Source organism: Passer montanus, unplaced genomic scaffold (assembly GCF_014805655.1).
Source record: "Passer montanus isolate IOZ18808 unplaced genomic scaffold, ASM1480565v1 scaffold13, whole genome shotgun sequence".
NCBI lineage: Eukaryota > Metazoa > Chordata > Aves > Passeriformes > Passeridae > Passer > Passer montanus.
In genome coordinates, this window is record NW_024359832.1 from 12,209,718 (window position 1) to 12,227,188 (window position 17,471).

At 36.7% G+C, this 17,471-nt stretch overlaps 1 protein-coding gene across 12 annotated transcripts in view; it reads left to right on the forward strand.

The window, feature by feature from the left end:
* KCNIP4 (potassium voltage-gated channel interacting protein 4) overlaps positions 1 to 17,471 on the forward strand; it is a 388,989-nt gene that overhangs the window by 364,955 nt on the left and 6,563 nt on the right. For all 12 annotated transcript variants that reach the window (XM_039698971.1, XM_039698980.1, XM_039698981.1 and 9 more), the window contains 5 exons: positions 2,442 to 2,511; positions 6,997 to 7,067; positions 14,472 to 14,579; positions 15,876 to 15,980; positions 16,569 to 16,631. In XM_039698971.1, the coding sequence (XP_039554905.1) occupies positions 2,442 to 2,511; positions 6,997 to 7,067; positions 14,472 to 14,579; positions 15,876 to 15,980; positions 16,569 to 16,631 (417 nt within the window). The remainder of the gene's footprint in view (positions 1 to 2,441; positions 2,512 to 6,996; positions 7,068 to 14,471; positions 14,580 to 15,875; positions 15,981 to 16,568; positions 16,632 to 17,471) is intronic.

Here is a 17,471-nt window from a genome sequence, read left to right on the forward strand (position 1 = left end):
GTTTGAATGTCTTTGTTAGCCAAGGAAAAGGGAAAAAATTGTTTTACATGTTAATAAGCCATAGAATTAGATGACCTTAAATATGCATTTGGTCATCCATTTTATTAATCTTCTGAGGAAAAAAAAAAAAAAAGGCAACATCTGACCTGTACAAAAATAGAGGTTTTCTCTTTATTTCCTTCAAAATGTGTCCAGCTCTCTTTTTTTCTTATCTGAAAAAAAATTACCCGCAGAGCAGAAAGAAGCCACTGCTTCTTTTTCTAAATTTTGAAATGCTGCATTGTTTTTTCATGTTCACACCCATCTCAGGGTAAAGGCTGTTTATTCTTCCTCCTGCAGGTCTGGGAATGACACAGATCATATACCATTATATGCTTGGAAGAGGAGGTTGTAAAATACTTTTGTTACATTTTCTACATTGAATAGCTATAATATTATTTCTATGAGTATCTGAAGAATTCACTGATGTTTTCTTTATTGTGCTTTGAATCCAAGTAAAAATACTGGTCTTTTGCATGCTCTTATACAACTCCAGAAGGCTTCCCAAAGACAAGAAGCATAGTAAAATCATAAAATCATAGAATCATCAAGGCTGAAAAGATGACTGAGGTCATCGAGTCCAACCATTAACCCAGCACTGCCAAATCCACAACTAAACCATGTCCCCAAGTGCCACCTACACGCTTTTAAAGATCTTCAGGGATGGTGACTCAAGCACTTCCCTGTGCAGCCTATTCCAATGCTTGATAACCCTCTCAGTAAATAATTTTCCCTTATATCCAGTCTGAACTTCTCCTGGGGGAACTTGAGGCCATTTCCTCTTGTCTTATTGCTTGTTACTTGTAAACCTGCTAGAAACCATAGAGACAGTGGCCTATCTGACTACAGTCTTTTTGGATAGCTGGTAAGAGAGAGAGATGTTTTAGAGTGCCCTCATGCTCAAAGACGTGACAGACAGGGAGATGCCTCCTCAATTATGGATTGCTCCTTACCTAATGAAGGGTGGAGTTTCATTTCACTCTTCCTCCCATTCCCCAAAGTCTTTGGTTCCAAAGGCAGTGTGGCTCAGCAGTCAGTATTTATTTAATCTTATTGAGCTCTAGCTCTGCCCGTGTCAGTGACAAACTCTGTGCCCAGGGATAAATAATTTTGTATGTGTTTCTCTGACATTGATGTTTGTTTCTGTTTTTTTTGATTGCACAGAATTCTTTCTTGCTATATGTTTGCATATGTTTAGTTATGATGAAAAGCTGATTTAGATATGGATAATTGACATAAAAGCATGATAATCCTAGATCTGACATGCGTTTCTCAGACCATGCATTTGTCTCTCAATTAGAGATTACACTATTTGTTTCTTAGCAGGTGACAGAACTATGAATATCTCAGTGGTTTTTGTTTGATCTAATTGGAATACTATTTTTTTATCATATGAGAAGTTGTTATTACACTGGTAAAAGATGTTACACTACTCTTGATCTCCATTTCCAGCTATTAATTTTCCTGAGTTTAGGACTAGGATGACATATGTTTGAGTCCTCAGTCCAAATAGCATGATAATAGTCAAAAATAAATGTATGAACCTTAAAACTTAATTTGCTTTTTTTTTTCCCCTTTGTTTCTAAAAGTCCTTTTCTTTTAAAAAAACATACCTGGCTTTTTACCCCCTTTTTGCATTAAAGAAGGAATTAAGGCTTAAAAAGAATTAAGTACATTGTCCAAAGTCTTCTGTTCAGGCTGGCAAAATCAGGACTAGAAATCAGCTCTCTGGTCTTGGATATTTATGCTTGACATAGTAAACAATTACAGTATTCCTTCTGCTTTTCCTACCTCTTTGCATAAGTCATTGGTTTAACCCTCTTTATCCTTCACTTCCTTTCATTTTCTTTGTAGTCACTCTATTCAGAAACTTCCTACATATTCTGTGTTACATATTTCAATTTATGAAAAAGGTGCAAAGAGGCAAAAGGATCTGCAAGGTTTGAACAAGATCTTTGGTGACAGGGCCTTTTAAATTCATTGAATAGAACTCTTCCAGTAGAATGTGACTGCATGTTCCATCAGCAATACCTAAGTGTTTACACTCCTGCTTGACTTCCATACCATGCAAATGCTGATTGCAGCTGGGGGAGGACCACTGCAATCAGCACAGGTGGCACAACAGCTCCAGCAACAGCTCCACTCAAGGTGACTGCTGCCCACCTGTGTCACTCAGGTCCCAAATGAAGCTGACATCCAAGGCATAGAAGGAGTTTTTGTCTCATGGGAATCCTTTAGGAAGATACTTCAGCGTGATAATGTGCATTAATAATGATTGCAAGTGCAAAGTCACACATTTTAATGTGTCAGTCACACACATATTGGGGATGGTCTCCTGAACACGTCAGCTGAGTGGACCAGATTGGATGGTATTAATTTCTTGTCATTTACTTTTTTTCCAGGAATGCCCCAGTGGTGTTGTCAATGAAGAAACCTTCAAAGAGATTTACTCTCAGTTCTTTCCACAGGGAGGTAAGTACTTGGCAGACATAATTAGTACTGCAGTAAATCTGCTAGTTCCTAAATCGACAAAAGAGCCTTTTGCTCAAATTAACAAGATTGCTCCCTCAAGCTCTGTCTGAACTCAAGAGGTACTTCCTTGATAGTTGGACACATTTTTAAGTCTGTATTTCTGATTGAAATGCAATGATGTCTACATGAAGTCGGTCTTCTGTTATGAAGGTACTACCTGTGATGGGTACCATTGAAAAGCAAGTTTCTCTGAGTAGGTTATTTTTCTTTTTTCTTTAAGCTTTAAGCTTTCCAAAAATTCTTGCCCATTCTCTTTTACTGAAAAAAAAACCTTTCACAGTAGGAGGAACTGTAGGAGGCACTGCAGGTACCCTCTCATATCAACCCCCCTTTAATTCGGTGGGATTTCTCTTCTTAAATGTTAATCTTGATTTCAATTAACTGATTTTCAGGAGTTTTGTTATTTTTTATTTCCATTATCTTTTAGTGCAAGGAAGGTAACACAAAAATGTGTAACAGTTTGGGGGTTCTTTCCTTGAACCTCAGATTTCTTTCAATTTGAATTTTTTTCCTCTCTTTTCTTCCCCTTGCATTTGCTATTCAGTTACCCCCTTCATATCTTCCTACAACCCTTCAATCCCACCTCTTCAGCTTCTCCCAGAGCTCTTGAGATTTGTGTATTTCTCTGGGACTGTTCAGAGTTCCTTCTTTTCATTTTTTATTTAAAAACCCATATTAATTGGTAGGAACAAAATATCTCCCCATTAGCTTTATTTTGAATAAAGACCTAGAAGGTAAAGAACAGCATTAATTGCAAATTACCATCTCTGAAATCATTAGGAAGTAGGCACACTCAATAGAAATGAACAAAAGGCTAGAAGGGTTGACCTGACTACTGATTGTTTCTCTTTGTAAACTTTTAGACCAAGCTAACAATTACAGTTTGAAATATTATATTTTGTAGTTACCCTTGGGTAGTGAAAACAATTCTATGTGATTTACTACACCTTTACTACACTTAATAAAAAAAAAATCATATTTCCTGTTGTCTATGGGCAAAGAGAAAGCACATCTATTCTAAAAGTGAAGTCAAAAGATATTGTGAGAGTAAATGTAATCTTAAAAGACTGATTTTTATTATTCCAGATCTAGTTGTTAAAGAGAAGAAAAACTATTAATGTAGTTAAAATAGATACATATGGAATGTCTAATTTCTACCCCTGTTCCTGGTGTTAATGCTGATCCTTCTGCTCCTCTGGCATTTAGGGCAGTGACATCCTTTTGAGGAGGAGGTGAGAACTGCACTGGGATGTCTAGTTAAGAAACCAGACTGAGTTCTTAAATTTTTAAGGTCTTGTCAAAATAATGTGTCCAGCTGAGGCCTTTAAATTTCAGATGTTCTCAAAATAATGATTTTATTTATATCCCAGTATTAAAGAGGAAAGAAGAAGCTTGGAAAATTTTCCCCAAATTAAAACATATCGGTCTGTGCTCCAATTGTCTGTGTCATGAAAAACCAGGTGCAACATGATGTATCATTATGACAATTCATATATTCAATACATAATTCATATCTGAACAAACAAAATTATGTCTATAAGATTTTAATCTTCAGGGCAACCAAAGAAATTTTTCAATGTCATCCAGCAAGTCACTTTCTCAAGCAACTTCCAAGACTGTCCAGGACAGGACAGGTACAGGAGGATTACAAATAGGACAAGGTGCTTCAAGAGTAACAAAGGAAAGGAAATTACACTGGATTGCAGCAGAACCAATGTATTTTAAAAGGCAAAAGTAGCTTTGTAGAAAGCTTTCCATGCCAGAAAGGGCACTCCAGGAACTTATTTTTAAATTCACTGCCATACACCTGAATGAATATACCCCCTGCATTTTTGCAGTGGATCTCCTGAATCAAAGTTGGGATTTTTCTTCACCCAAGCACTTCATGATTAAGAATTCACACACTGAGTAATTATTGCACTCCTGTATCACTTCTGAACAAATGAGATCATGCTTCTAGTTTGATAAGTCATACTCTTCCCTGTGCAATGATTACCATTTTTTGCCTCTGATATTTAAAATGCTTTGATTGTGTTTTTCAAGGGAATTCTGATTTTAGAGCTGTTCCTATCTCAACCTGTTAAAGTAGCAAATTAGCCTACTAATTATGATATCAGATCCTTGGAAAGAAATAGTATTTCATTTAAAAAGTTAAGATTTTTTCTAAAATTAATAATGTTCAAGATTTAGGGGGGAAAGGGGGAAATTAGACTAAGTAGCTCTAATTAAAATACAAGCATGCCTTATCCTGCTGTGGTTTTGAAAGCAAAATTTCTGACCAGAATTGCTTGAGCAAACAACTCTAAAAAAAAAGCCTTTTGATTTTTTTTTTTTCCAGAGGAGTAACCAGAAAAAATATTTTTCAGCTAGGGACTTTTTTTCATATACCATCATACAAAAAAAAGTAGTATATTGTATCATGTATGGGCAACAAAATTAAAATCCCTTTTTGTTTTCTGTACATCTACAGAAAATAACCAGGAATATTTCAGATGTTTTTATGAAATGGGTGCCAAGAGAATAGGAAGGTATTTAAAATTCCTTTTACAGTAATTATACCTCTGTAAGACATTTTTTCCCTGAAGATGATTTCCATAGTATATTCTGTTGCACAACAGAAGTCTCAGTAGATTATAGGAAATATGACTGTTAAAATGCTAAATATAAACTGTAGTCAACAAATTTACATTTTTCAGCTGAAGTGTGAATGTGTCTGCCAAGCTGTGCTTAAGCAATTACAGTGATTACTGGACACGTGGAAGAACGAATTACTCTCTCAAATAGTGGTGATGGGGATTTAATTCTCTGAAAACATGTTAATAGACAGGCTTTAAAGATTGCAGTTTTTTCTTGTTATGATTATCTCACATATTGAAGTAAGACTAGAGAATTTTCTTATAAATATCAGGTCTTAGTCTGTGAAGCACAAAGCTTTGAGTTTTGTTTTATTTAGTTCCTCGGAGTCTAGGTGGCATTTCAGCTGAGTGTCGCCAGACGATTGCTCGGTTTAATACAAAACAGTCTTTTGGGCTGTGAAAAATAAAGGTTTGCAGGATTGATATAAAGGGTAAAATGGTTTATTGCCAAGAAATCAGAAAATGGCATTTCAGCATTGATAGGTTTTTCCATGAGAGGGAAAAGTTTGTTCTGCAAAGGGGATGCTGATTTCATGACACTTTGCCCTTTATTAATAATTTGTGAGGTTAATGTTAATTAGCATAAAATTATTGTAAACATATGAGGTTGAAAGGGAGAAGTGAGTATTAAAAATAAACAAGCCTTCATCCTTCATTAATTTGTACGATTTTGAGGGAAGGAAAAACACTGAGTACAGCTGACTTCCCTTAACCCCAGCAGCTTTTACCTCACATCCAGAGGGCTTTCTCTGCATAAGTGCTCTTCTTACAATATATTACTCCTGGAGCAGCTTGTGCCTTTTAGAAGGCATTTGGTGGAAATAGAAAGATGGATCTTTACAGAAGTTACAGTCTTGACAGATTTATATTCATGCTGTCTTGTGTTTCTGAAATGAGTCAATATGCACTGGGGAGGAGGTTTGGAAAGTATGCAAATAGTGAAGGGATCATTTGTTTAAGGTCATCTTTCAGAGTCTTACTGACCATTTAGTGAGTCACAGCCAATTTTTCAAGCTCTAATGCCATGATCATGGGAATTCAGCAGCAAGCCAGCTTTAAGAATTTGCTTCTCAGGAGAGGAGTTCCTCTCACCTGTGGGTGAGCATAGAAGCTGGTAGCAGCAGCACCTTTCTGACAAGATCAGCTTTAACCTGGAGAAGGGATCTGTGTGCAGAGCAAAACACGGAGCAGTTTCCTCTCACCTGTGGGTGAGCATAGGAGCTGGTAGCAGCAGCAGCTTTCTGACAAGATCAGCTTCAACCTGGGGAAGGGATCTGTGTGCAGAGCAAAACACACAGTGAGGGCAGCGTCTGCTTCCCTCATTTAACGGGAGCAAATGAGCACATCCTTCATTGTAGGCATGTGATCCCTGTGAGCAGTGAGGGCAGTGTCTGCTTCCCTCATTTAATGGGAGCAAATGAGCACATCCTTCATTGTAGGCATGTGATCCCTGTCACAGGCAGTGTTCCTGTTAAAACAGGCTGTTTCAGAGTACAATAATATGTCATCTTTGCTATTTGCTCAGCTATCAGTGATTAGCAAACACAAGAATAAAAATGAATAGAGTTATTCCCGAACAAATTTTTTCATTTTTGGTTTCTTTGCACTTGCAACTTATCCCTCCTCTCCTTCCAAAAAAGGAAGTTCAAATTTCATTGAAAATCTAGTCTTGCTATGAAATTTTGGTATCAAAATATATCTCAGTATCAAAGAGTTTTAATAGAATTAAATTAAATTTTATTAAATAATATGTACTTATTGTGAATCTTTTTTCTGCTTTAAATTTTAGATTCCACAACATATGCACATTTTCTGTTTAATGCATTTGACACTGATCACAATGGATCTGTAAGTTTTGAGGTAAGTGATGCCATTGCTTATTTCTATAAAATTGAATACTCTGGCATTCCTTGTAATGAAGTCCAGTTTGGTTGCTGGCTCACATTAGGGAAAATTTAGCTGATGTGACTCAAGTTTCAAGTTTTTCCAATGTAATAACAAAAGTCATTACTTTACAGTTATATATTCCATAAGAGTAACTCAGACTGTGCTACTACATAACATTTTTAAAAATCTGTCAATTTAAAAGGTAACCCAATTTATACACAAGTTACCTAAAATAGCTCTTCCTCTCTGCCTTTGCAAGATGAGATCTCTGAACTACAACTAATGTTATGGGGATGACTCAGCCAAAATCGGATTTTTCATACTTAGTTTCCAGAAAGTTCTAGAAAAAGGCTTTAAAGCAAATGTTTTAAAAGCACAAGAGTTGGAAATTCATTCTTCCTCCATTTAACTGCCCAATATTTTTTCCCAGCTCTGCCTTTCTCTGGTAAGGCTGATGTCATCCACACAATATAAGATGGAAAAAAGGGAACCTTACTGAAATACTGTAGATGAGAACAGGGTGTACAAAATACTGCAAAGGAAATAATATTTTAAGCTGTAGAATTTAAAAAAAAAAGAGTTCATTTGCAAGAGGATATGTTTGTTTTGTCATATTTTCTTTGGTTTTCATTGCAATGAACTAATTATTTCCTTATAACTTTTGATTGTATTGTGAAAATACACTCACTTCAAATTTAATGAAATTTCCTGTAGATGTTTTTATGATTTATTTTAGTGAATGCTGTTTTGAGGTCATACAGATTTATTTAAATATAAAAATAATTAATTTATGTAACAGGAAGAAGACTTGCCAATCAGGTGCAGTGGTCAGAAATCTATACCCTAAACTAAGACTATAGTCAGATTTGTTTTTATCACTATTTGCATTTATTTTAAAAAAACACATGAACCCTCTATGCCTTTTTCCAGGCAGAAGAAGTCAGTGGAATAAATGTGAAACTAGGAGGAGGAATGGAGGATTAATTCATGCCTTCTGTACATAGGCTAAATATGCAAGGGTTCTTCTGATCTAATCACAGAATCATAGAATGGTTTGCATTGAAAAGAATCTTAAAGATCACCCACTTCAAAAGCCCTTGCCATGGACAGGGTCACCTCCCAGCAGACCAAGTTGCCTCATCCAACCTGGTCCTGAGCACTTCCAGGGATGGGGTATCCACAACTTCTCTGGGCAACCTGTGCTAGTGCCTCACCACACTCCCAGTAAAGAATTTCTTTTGTATATCTAACTTAAGCTTCCCCTCTTTCAGTTACAGCAACAAGCAGGCACATTGAGAAAAATTATTTTTAGAACGAGTAGTTGAAAAGTATTTCTGAAATTATCATTTAAAAGAATGGGAACAAAAGAAATCTTTTGTACGTTTCCTGGTCAATTTGTTGACACTTGTATTTCAGGCAGAAAGTCTTAAGAAATACACTGGATTTAGAGTGCTTTGATTTTCTCAGAGTGTAGGTTTGTGCACAAAAAAAGGGCTTTGGAATAAAATAAATTAGGAAAATAAAAGCAGAGGTGCTGAACTTTTGTTCAATATCAAGACAGACATGAGTGATCCAGACTTTCATATTATTTGCACTATGTTTGAATCCAGCATAACTCTACTGTTGTCAAAAGACTCCTGCTTCTGTGTCCTTGTAGCAACATTATACTTACAAACTGCATGATGGCCATTCTAAAAGCATCCTCCTGAAGTTAAAAATGTATGGGTTTTTTTCCTAGTCATATGAAAATAGCTGCAAAATGTAGAAGATATTGCAAAATGTGCAAAATACAATAATCTCATTTTTGTCCTGCTCCTTTTGATCCCAGGTGCAGCTGTGCCATTTTCTTTCTATTCCAATCTTTATTCTACTTTTCTAATTTCCTTTAGAAAAACAACAAAGTAAACAGCTCAAAAGGTAGAGGAGTAGTTTAGAAGTTTGGAGAAAAAATAATCATTCTTTCCAAAGTACTTTCTATATCAAAGTGTAGGAGTAAATACAGTTTAATATAATTGCCCATGATGAAAACACTCTGGCTATTTTCTGTATAAAAAAAAGATTATCAAAATGCGAAATGGCAGCAAATTGTTTTTTTTTTATAATAATGACTTTTTGTTTATGTGTTGTACTCTCAATTTCCCATGAAGCAGTGGTAGCTGGAGTTTCAGGGAAACAAAAGAGAATTTTCTTTAGCTTTTTGCCCTTTTTTCCTCAAATTTTCAACCATCAACAATGAAAAGTTAGATCTGAGCACAACTACTTAAATGTACACCTCAATTGACATTTCTTGGTGAGATTGCTTGGTGAGATTACTGTGTCCTTAGAATTTTGTCATCCCTAAATCTGTATGCTCTTTGGTAATGAGCCAGGATCTCTAAGTCAAAGATTTATATAGCATAAAAAGCAGACTTATAAAATTAGGTGCTTGAATTTATCTCTCCTTATCCCATGATTGTATTGAGACTAGTTTATTTCATTAGTTTTGTGAACTAGTTTTGATTTTATATGACAGAGTTTCTGAAGACCCAGTGACCCAACTATTGGAGGGCTCTTTGGGCATGTTAGTGAAGTTCTTTTCTTCATTAGACAGAGACACATATAAAAGCAAGGTTTTCATCTGCTGCATGTATATTGTCATTGAGCCAAAATGAAGATCTGGCCTCAAAGCTATTTACACGGTGAGAAAAATAGAGGCTAACTTTAGAAATATTGTCAAAGTAAAGCACATTGCACACACATGCAAATATCCAAATCAGTATCCTTCATTTGTTGTAAATGCAGATTAAGGTTGTTCTAAATGTGACCTTGCCCAAAGTCATTCAATAATCCCACAAATTCTCAGTGTCTTAAAGCACAATGCTGCACCCAAACACAATGTTGGGAGATGTTTAAAGACTTCTGTCATATTTAATCAAAACCAAACTTATATTGGGTAATAAATTAGCAAGCATGCTAACTCACTTCCGTAGAGGAGTACAGCTCTTAAGATCAAACACAACTTCATATTTCATTAATATAAAAGTAGTATCTAAGGCACTATTATGAAGGCAGAAGCTAACTAAGTCATAGAATCATAGAATGCCTTGGATTGGAAATGACCTTGAAGATCATCTTGTTCCCACCCCCCTGCCATGGGCAAGGACACCTTCCACTAGACCAGGTTGCTTGAAGCCTCATCCAATATGACGTTAAAAACTTCCAGGAACAGGGCATTCACAGCTTCTCTGGGTAACCTATTGCAGTATCTCACCATTCTCACAGTAAAGAATTTCTTTCCAATAGCTAGCTAATTATAACCTACTCTCTGTCAGTTTAAAGCCATTGCCCCTTGTCCTGTTCCTACATGTCCTTGTGCAGAGTTCTTCCCCAGGTCTTTTGTAGGCCCTCTTCAGGTAATGGGAGGTGCTTTAAGGTGTCCCTGGAATCTTCCCCAGGCTGAACAAGCCCAGCTCTCAGCCTGTCTTCATAGCAGAGGTGCTCCAGTCCTCTGGACTTGTTCCAGCAGGTCCATGTCATTCGGCCCCTGAGCTGGATGCAGTATTCCAGGTGGGGTCTCATGAGGGCAGAGAAGAGGGGCAGAATCACCTTCCTTGACCTTTTGGTAGCATTTCTTTTGATGCAGCCCAGGTCATGGTTGGCTTTCTGGGCCACAAGCACACATTGCTGGTTCATGTTGAGTTTGTCATCAACCAATATCCCCAAGTCCTTTTCCTCAGGGCTCCGCTAAATCCATTTTCTGCCTGGCCTTTATTTCAGCTTGGGATTGCCCTGATCCAGATGTAGGACTTTGAACTTGACCTCCTTGAATTTCATGAGGTTCACAAACATGATTCTGTGGGTTCAACACAAAAAGGTTTGTCCATGTCATGTAGGAAATGAGCTAATTTTTCTTAGTACAAGAGTGATCTCATAAGCATTTTAACGCCATCTGATTTAAAGTAGCTACAAAGAAGTGCATTTCCTTTTGGGAGCAGTTCCTTCTCTGTGACCTTTGTTTTATATACACCAGGCCGTCACCACTTCTGTGACACCACTTGATTCCTTCTCAAAATCCTAAAATCTAAATCTAAAAATGGATTACCTACCTACTTCTGGCCTTGAAAAATACATAAAGGAACACATGACCAGGTGAATAATTTTAAGCTTTCCTATGGATTTGAGACAGCACACTAATAAGCTTGTTAATTAATTTATTAATTAAGTAATTATCCCCAAAGATTTACTGAGAGATAAAGCAATCAGAAAGTCATCAACAACCTTGCTAGGAGATAATTAATCACTGCTGAAAAAGGCCCACAAATACAAGTTCATCCCAGGTCACAACCAGACATTCTCTACCGCTGTAGTGCAGAACAGAAATGTCAGCAGGCTCTGAGTACACAGAGGCTCTGGTACAGGTGCAGTGATGCTGCATTTTGCAACCCTTCAGTGAGACATCCCCCTTTCCTGAAGAATCAAAATTAGGCACAGAAGTAGGTCTTAACAGGTATTAGCATGCCCTGCAGGAAGCTGGCAAGTTACAAACAGGAAGCTGTGGAAAGGAGTAAAGGCAAGTACCAAGGTAGAGACTTTTGTGTTTCTAACCTCACTGTCACAGACTGAAGAAAGACCCAACCTAGAGTTGTCTCGGCTCAGACTTTCTGTTTTAGTCTCCTTTGTCACCCTAGATCAGATGCAGCTCTCCCCATTAGGTGCTCAGTTGAGCAGGACTATCCCTCTCAGTGGGCAGTGATAGCATTCTCAAAGGATGTATGTATCACAGCAAAGTATTCTTAAAAAATAAACAGATTCTAAAAGTAGAATTCCTCTCTCCCTAGAAATTACATGTCTAAACCGGGATGGAAAACACCATCTGAGTGCTCTAATACTGTCATAGGGACTTGTATTGATGCTCTTTGCTAAATGGTGTGCCAGATTTGTGCATCACTGAGTTGTTGGTTACACGCATAAAGATGGGAGCTGCTCCCTGAGTTTAGCTGCTTTTCTCTGCACTGCTGCTTTTCTGTGTCTTTCTGCACTGGATTGTCAGCTTAACAGCTGGAATGGCTGCACTGCTCCTGACACACACATTGCCTTCCACTGTGCAGAGCATTTTCCTGTTCAAGGCTCTAGTGCAAAATATCCTGTGGATATGGGCTACATCCACTGAATCAGATACTATGTTTCTGTGTGATTCTATTCCTGTGTTCTTCAGTTGCTTGAAACTAAGTATGTAGAAAAGATATCCCATCCTAGCTGGTCCTTATCCAGCTCATCACAACTCCTTATTATGAAGAATCCTTTCTATTGTTCCTGAGATGACTCCCGCACAACACTCAGACAAAGACAATGCACCTGAACTGTATGTGATCCCAAAACATCTTGATGCGATAAGGAAGGAGATGACTCACTGCTACAATGTTTAGAGCACATACCTGGAAGGTTTTTGAGTTGTCTCTGTTTTTTAACAATCCCCAACCCCATGAAAAACAATGTAAGGTCAAGGTTTTTTTTTTAAAACCAGTGATAGCAGGGTAGCCTTGGAAATGGGGGTAGAAATGATTCCAGGAAGCCAGCTAACACAGGTGGTACATCACAGAAAGGAACAAAGAGAATTGAACAAGAAAAGGAAAATGGATTTCTTTTAGATAAAATAACTTTTTTAAATTTTTCTCTGCCAAAATAAAAATAAATTCACAATTCTTACATATAATCTAAGAAAAGATATAATATAATCTTACATATAATCAAGAATGTAAAGCCATGCAGAAAAGGTTTACAGACATGGTACTGAATTAAAAAGGTTAATTTAATGCAACTGGGGACCTTCACAAAGGACTTAAGGAGAAGCTACATCAAGAATATAAAGCCATGCAGAAAAGGTTTACAGACATGGTACTGAATTAAAAAGGTTAATTGCTAATGCTATAATGTGATCAAATCTGTTCTGAATTTCTTGAACAATTTAATGTTTAATAGTATATTGTTAAAGAACTGTTTGGAGATTTAACCCTGTGACCTTAAATTAGTCATTGAGATGTAGACAAGATGAGCAGGATTAATGTATCCATTTCTCCCAAAGGGCACATATACCAATAAGACAGAAATTTTTGACAGACTAAGAAAACCCAGAGCATGCCAATTGAATTGTTAAAAGACTGAAGCTGTCAGAACAGTTGTCTGTGCCTACTAGACTACCTGAGTCCATGATACCTGTGTATACTTCAGTGTATCAGGTATATTTATTTGAGTTTGTGGTACACTAGGCCTTTTAAATTTATGTTTAATCTCAGTGTAGTCTTTTCCATTGTTCCTGCATTAGACAAAATGCAAAACCTTGCTGGTGCAAATAAGTCTTCTGACTTTTATTGTCTCTACTTTAATGTTACTCTAACACTTTCTGTATGCCATTGTAGGCAATGTAGAAAGACACATTTAAATGTACTTCCCTTATTCTGCTCAAGATATTATGAAGGCAGTTTCACAAATTTATGGGTTCATATGATTGTCAAATAAAAAGAGGTAGAGGAGATGGTTAGGAAAAAAAAAAACAAAAAACAAAACCCAAGCTATGGTTTAGAAAATATTAACATGCTGGGAAATACAGAAGAGAGGTGATGGGAGTTGATATTTTCTCCACTCTGGACAATGCTCACTAAATGTAAAAATGAGGTTTGTGCTGTCAAAGTAGTACTTAATATGAAACAAAAATCTATAACCAAATCCTACATATAAATAATCTCAAAAGCCTTCTGATTCATTTCTGTGGAATAGCTCTGCAGCAATAGAGCATTGGCGGATCACAAAAACATTAAAATGGCGCATGGACATATAATATATTTATTATTCCCTATCACACTTCTAACAAGGGTAACAAGAATTGAGGTGTGCAGTGTCATACATGAAGTTTGAAATGCTGACTGCAGCAGATTGATCTAAGAGGTCTGGGAACCACATATTCCACTTTAACAAGGTAGAGATTGAACAAGAATTTAATATTCCTTAGTACATAGTTCTCCCCAAATTGGTCTCCTGTGCTTAGATAAATCTAACTACCATTTAAGCTTTTCTTGGACCATTAAACCATGGGGATGGCTTTTTCCTGGTATTCACTTCAATGGGAACTGCTTATGTGAGACATTAGGCTTTTCAGAGGATACAACCACTAACAGAAAATTATGTTTATTTTATAGAAAATTACTCAATTTACTTACTAATTATAAGTGTAGGAAATAGTGCCTAGATTGTTAATCCAGAAATCATTAGCACTCACAGTGAAGCAAAAAAATTTGAAACAACACATCTTTTCATACCTCTGACAAATTCATTATTCTGGATTTCTGAGTTTTTGAGGAAAACTGCTCATTTCCAAACTGACCAAGACTTTTGTCGATTTAGGATTTTGTTATGGGTCTCTCAATTTTACTCCGAGGGACAGTACAGGAGAAACTGAACTGGGCTTTCAACTTGTATGATATAAATAAGGATGGATATATAACTAAAGAGGTAAGGTCTACTTCTTACTGTAGTTATAGAAAGTAAAGGTTGTTAGCTAAGTTCTGCATTCAGAGAAGAATGGTTTCATTATCAAATTGAATGTGTCAACAAGTTATCAGATATTGTGAAGTTAGACACACTAAAAATTAAACTAATTATCTCATTTTAAAGGTATATGAACATTGAAAAGGGAAATTCTTTACAGAAATTGCAAAAGTTCAGAATTCTTCAGAAATTATGTTTCTGAGCATAATAGGTACAGAAATAGTTGGCTCCAACTTATGCCTACATATTTACCCATACAGCTCCTAGAATAGATTGGTAGGATATTTGGACAAAAATGAATTAAGTATGTGGGCAATAATTGTTACTTATTTCATGAATCTACTTCTAATAATTTTTCTTTGAAACAGGATTTATAAAGACAGATTCCTCCATCTTTTCTTCTGCAAGGATTCAAACACATACTTAAAATAAGTGGGACTAAATGAGCATTTCATCAAAATATATGGAGTTTTTTAAAGTGGGGTTTATACAAAGATATAAATTACACTTATAATTTTGCACTTTTTAAAAAACACTTCAGGTTCATTATAAAAGAGTAATGTATAGGATAATTTCTTAGCATACTACAGATGATTTGTTTTTATAATTATTAAAATTTTCACAAGCCACTCAAAATTCAGAGATTATAGTAAAAAAGGAGGACTCTGCATAAGTGAGGGTGTGTACATGGGTGTTTTTATTTTCTTCAGGGAAAATAAGTTGTAAGAAGGTGATGTGCCATTCACTTGCTATTACAGAACTCTTTTCCCTTTTATTTTTATTCATAAGATATTGGGAGATTCTTCTCACAATCCATGAACTTGCACATATTATAAATAATTTTAAATTGAAATCATACGTCTCTGAAAGCTTAAATCAGATGCTAGAATTTCTAAGAATTAAGTAGTTCCTTCTTGAATCTGTTCAGTAAAAAAAAAAAAAAAGAAAAATCTAGGCAAATTCCAAAACTTTATTCTAAAATGCAAATTCTAAAAAATTATGTTCTGAGTTAAAGCAGTGGACATCTAGAAGTCAAAGAGCAGCACTGCTGTGTCCAAGAAGTAGAAGGTCATTTGGAAGAGAGGCCAGGCAAGGGGCAGTGCAGGAGCCCCTGGGGGTGATGGGTACCCACGCTGTCAGCAGGTCCTTGCACCCCCACCCTGGGATGCTCATCTGGGGATTCACCAAATGGTGCAAGTTTTCTGAGTTGGTAGGGAAAATGCACATTACATTGCAGAAACTTAATTTTTTCCTCTTTAGGAAATGCTTGATATCATGAAAGCAATATACGATATGATGGGGAAATGCACCTATCCTGTTCTCAAAGAAGATGCACCTCGACAACATGTGGAAACATTTTTCCAGGTAGGTCACATAACAGAGAATCTGAAAAGACTGCTCTGTGATCAGATAAAAATTTTCATTGTTATAACATATCCTTCCAGTTCTATAGATATCCAATTCTTTTCTGTTCTCTGTGGTTGCATTCCAAGTTTCCCAGACCTACTCATCATACCCTGTTTTTTCAACAAAAGCTCTTTGAGCATAGTTCACTTCCTATGGCTTTTGGACTGGTTGTTCCTAGGCTGACATATAACTGAAATGAACAATGAAAAGGTCTTGTTTCACACAGGAATTCGGGAGGAGAAACATACTGTGGTGGGTTGACCCTGTCTGGATGCCAGGCACCCACCAAGGCCTCTCTCTCACTCCCCACTTCAAATGAACAGGGGAGACAAAAACCTAACAAAGGGCTGAAGAGGGTCTCATTCCTGATGGCTCAGCCTTGGCCAGCAGCAGGTCCTGGAGCTGGCTGGCATTGGCTGTGCTGCACGTGGGGGAAGTTTCTCACAGAAGTCAGCCCTGTAGCTTTCCTGATACCGAAGCTTAGCCACACAAACCCAATTCCCATACTTTTTCCTTCTTTTTCTTTTTTTTTTTTTCTTCATACAGAAAATGGACAAGAACAAAGATGGAGTAGTTACCATAGACGAATTCATTGAGAGCTGCCAGAAAGTAAGTATTCAGTGTTAAGTACTTAATGTGTATCTGTTGGCTATTTCTATCATAGCTCTTTACAGATTTCTGGAGTGTCAGTGAGGGTGATCTTAATACCAGAGACAGCATATTCCCAAGTAGAGTATCTATGTACACCATTACACAGAAACACTGAACAGTGTAAATTTGTGGCATGAATCTGCAGAAGAGCTGTTATATACAAGCTGTCATTGCCTATTAGACAGCTGTGCCAATATCCTTTCTCTCTTTAATAGTGTATTGTTTACACTTGGTGGAAAAAATTTTTCTTCACATTCAGCTAAATATTTATTTCTGTCTTCTGCCCAATGCTGGATCACACTGTTCTGTCACAACTGGCATATACTCATGGCAATAATAATATTGCCTGAAAATTTATCATCCATGGGTGAGTTTCTCAGTGAGTTGTAATGTGCTTATAAGCAGTGAAGCCTTCTAAAAAGAGACTGCAAAGGGCTTTCAAAGTGTTGGATGGCAAGACAGACACCAGACAAATTTTCTCAAGGCAAGGGGGTGAACTGATTGTGATTATCAGCCACAAGTCTTTACGCTACCCAAGTAGCTGTTAATTTCTTGACAGCAAGAAAGAAATTCTTCCAGCAGGTCCTGGCCCCTAGAATCAGGATGGAGAACTTCTGGAGCAGGAGTTACAGACTGATTTCACTCCTCTGCTCTTCAGAAACCAGATTGTTCTCAAACCAGTAGATGATATGAAGAAAGATAAGTGGCATTTTCATAAATTTAAGAAAATCCTGTTAATTTTTCATTTAAAAATTGCAAGAAAAAAGAAACATGATAGAGTATAAAATAAGAAAGACT